This window comes from Grammomys surdaster, unplaced genomic scaffold (genome assembly GCF_004785775.1).
Source record: "Grammomys surdaster isolate TR1022 unplaced genomic scaffold, NIH_TR_1.0 358, whole genome shotgun sequence".
NCBI lineage: Eukaryota > Metazoa > Chordata > Mammalia > Rodentia > Muridae > Grammomys > Grammomys surdaster.
Window position 1 is genome coordinate 438,408 of NW_021604777.1, and position 1,461 is coordinate 439,868.

Below are 1,461 nucleotides of genomic sequence, written 5' to 3' on the forward strand. Positions count from 1 at the left end.
GTTTTGGGGTTTTGGGGTTTTGGGGTTTTGGGGTTTTGGGGTTTTGGTTTTGGTTTTGGTTTTGGTTTTGGTTGTTTTGGTTTTGGTTTTGGTTTTGGTTGTTTTGGTTTTGGTTGTTTTGGTTTTGGTTTTGTTGTTTTGGTTTTGGTTGTTTTTGCTTTTGTTTTACCTCAGGCGTATGTTTAGCAATCTCTCTAATTAAGGTGCAAGCGTTTTTCTTCACATATTCATCTTTGTCCTTCAGGCAGGTTAGCACAACAGGGAAAATCTCTGCTCCAACAACCATCTCTGCCAGGTCCACAGAATGCTTTGCAATCTGACTGAGAGCTGAGAGAACCTGTCGCTGTCAAGCAGAAATGAAATGAAAAGAAATTATACAAAAATCCAACAGCCCACCTCATAATTCAAATGTAGTTTAAAAGACTTATAATATCCCCATGCAGTGATTGTTTTGAAGGCATGGAGAAATTATGGAGAGCAGCTGAGGCTTGGCACTGTGTGGCAGAGAGTCTCCCTAGAGGGAGACAAGGAGAGGTTATTGGTGAAGGTATAGCCTCAGTTGCAGAGGAAACCCTAAGGCTGAAGAGGTCTTTGGGAAAAGCTGAGGCTTGGCACCACATAGCAGGTCAGGGTTACTTGAGAGACCAGGAGAGGCCATTGGTGAAGAGTATAGCTTCAGTTTCAGGGATGACTCCACCATATTGGAGTTAAAAAGGACAGGAGTAGGTGTGGAGTGAAGTTTGTCTGAGCCTACCAGACATGCTGTGTATGTTACAGATAGCAGAGCTAGGAGGTGCCTTTGGAGACCAGAAAATCATGAGTGGGATCCAGATATCAAACATTGATTGACTTATACTGTTGTGTTTGGTTTTGCTTTCATCTGATGTACCCTGGTTTTTCCATCTTGGAATAAGAAAAGTATTTTTCTATATTCCAACAGAGCCACAATTAAGAGACCCTGGATTTTTAAGGAGATAGTGGGGTTTTAAAGTGTTGGAGTTGATAAAGACTATGGGAATTTTGAAACTGTAGTCTATTTTATATTATGATATTGATGTTAGATCTTGAGGAAAAAAAGAGAGAAAAGGTTAGCTTTAAGTGATGTGCTTATATGTCAAAGTTGACAAGAATGGAAGGCCATAGCTTCACCTGTCACCTGACACAGCCCTACAGTCACTGGGAAGAGATAATATCAAATGAAGAATTGAACAGATTAGATTGACCTATGGACAATTCTTCGTTGCTAATTGATGTAGGAAATTTCAACTCAATGTGGGCAGTGCCATCAATAAGCAGATAGACCTGAGCTATTAAAGGAGGAGGAGAAGGAGGAGAAAGAGAAGGAGGAGGAGGAGGGGGAGGAGGGGGAGGAGGAGGAGGAGGAGGAGGAGGGGGAGAAGGAGAAAGAGAAGGAGGAGGAGAAGGAGGAGGAGGAGGAGGAGGAGGAAGTAAGGACGGAAG

General features: G+C 42.4%; 1 protein-coding gene across 1 annotated transcript in view; it reads right to left on the reverse strand.

The window, feature by feature from the left end:
- LOC114631347 (sperm-associated antigen 6) overlaps positions 1-1,461 on the reverse strand; it is a 53,659-nt gene that overhangs the window by 27,828 nt on the left and 24,370 nt on the right. The window contains exon 6 of the mRNA XM_028779653.1: positions 170-343. Coding sequence (XP_028635486.1) covers positions 170-343 — 174 coding nt within the window. The remainder of the gene's footprint in view (positions 1-169; positions 344-1,461) is intronic.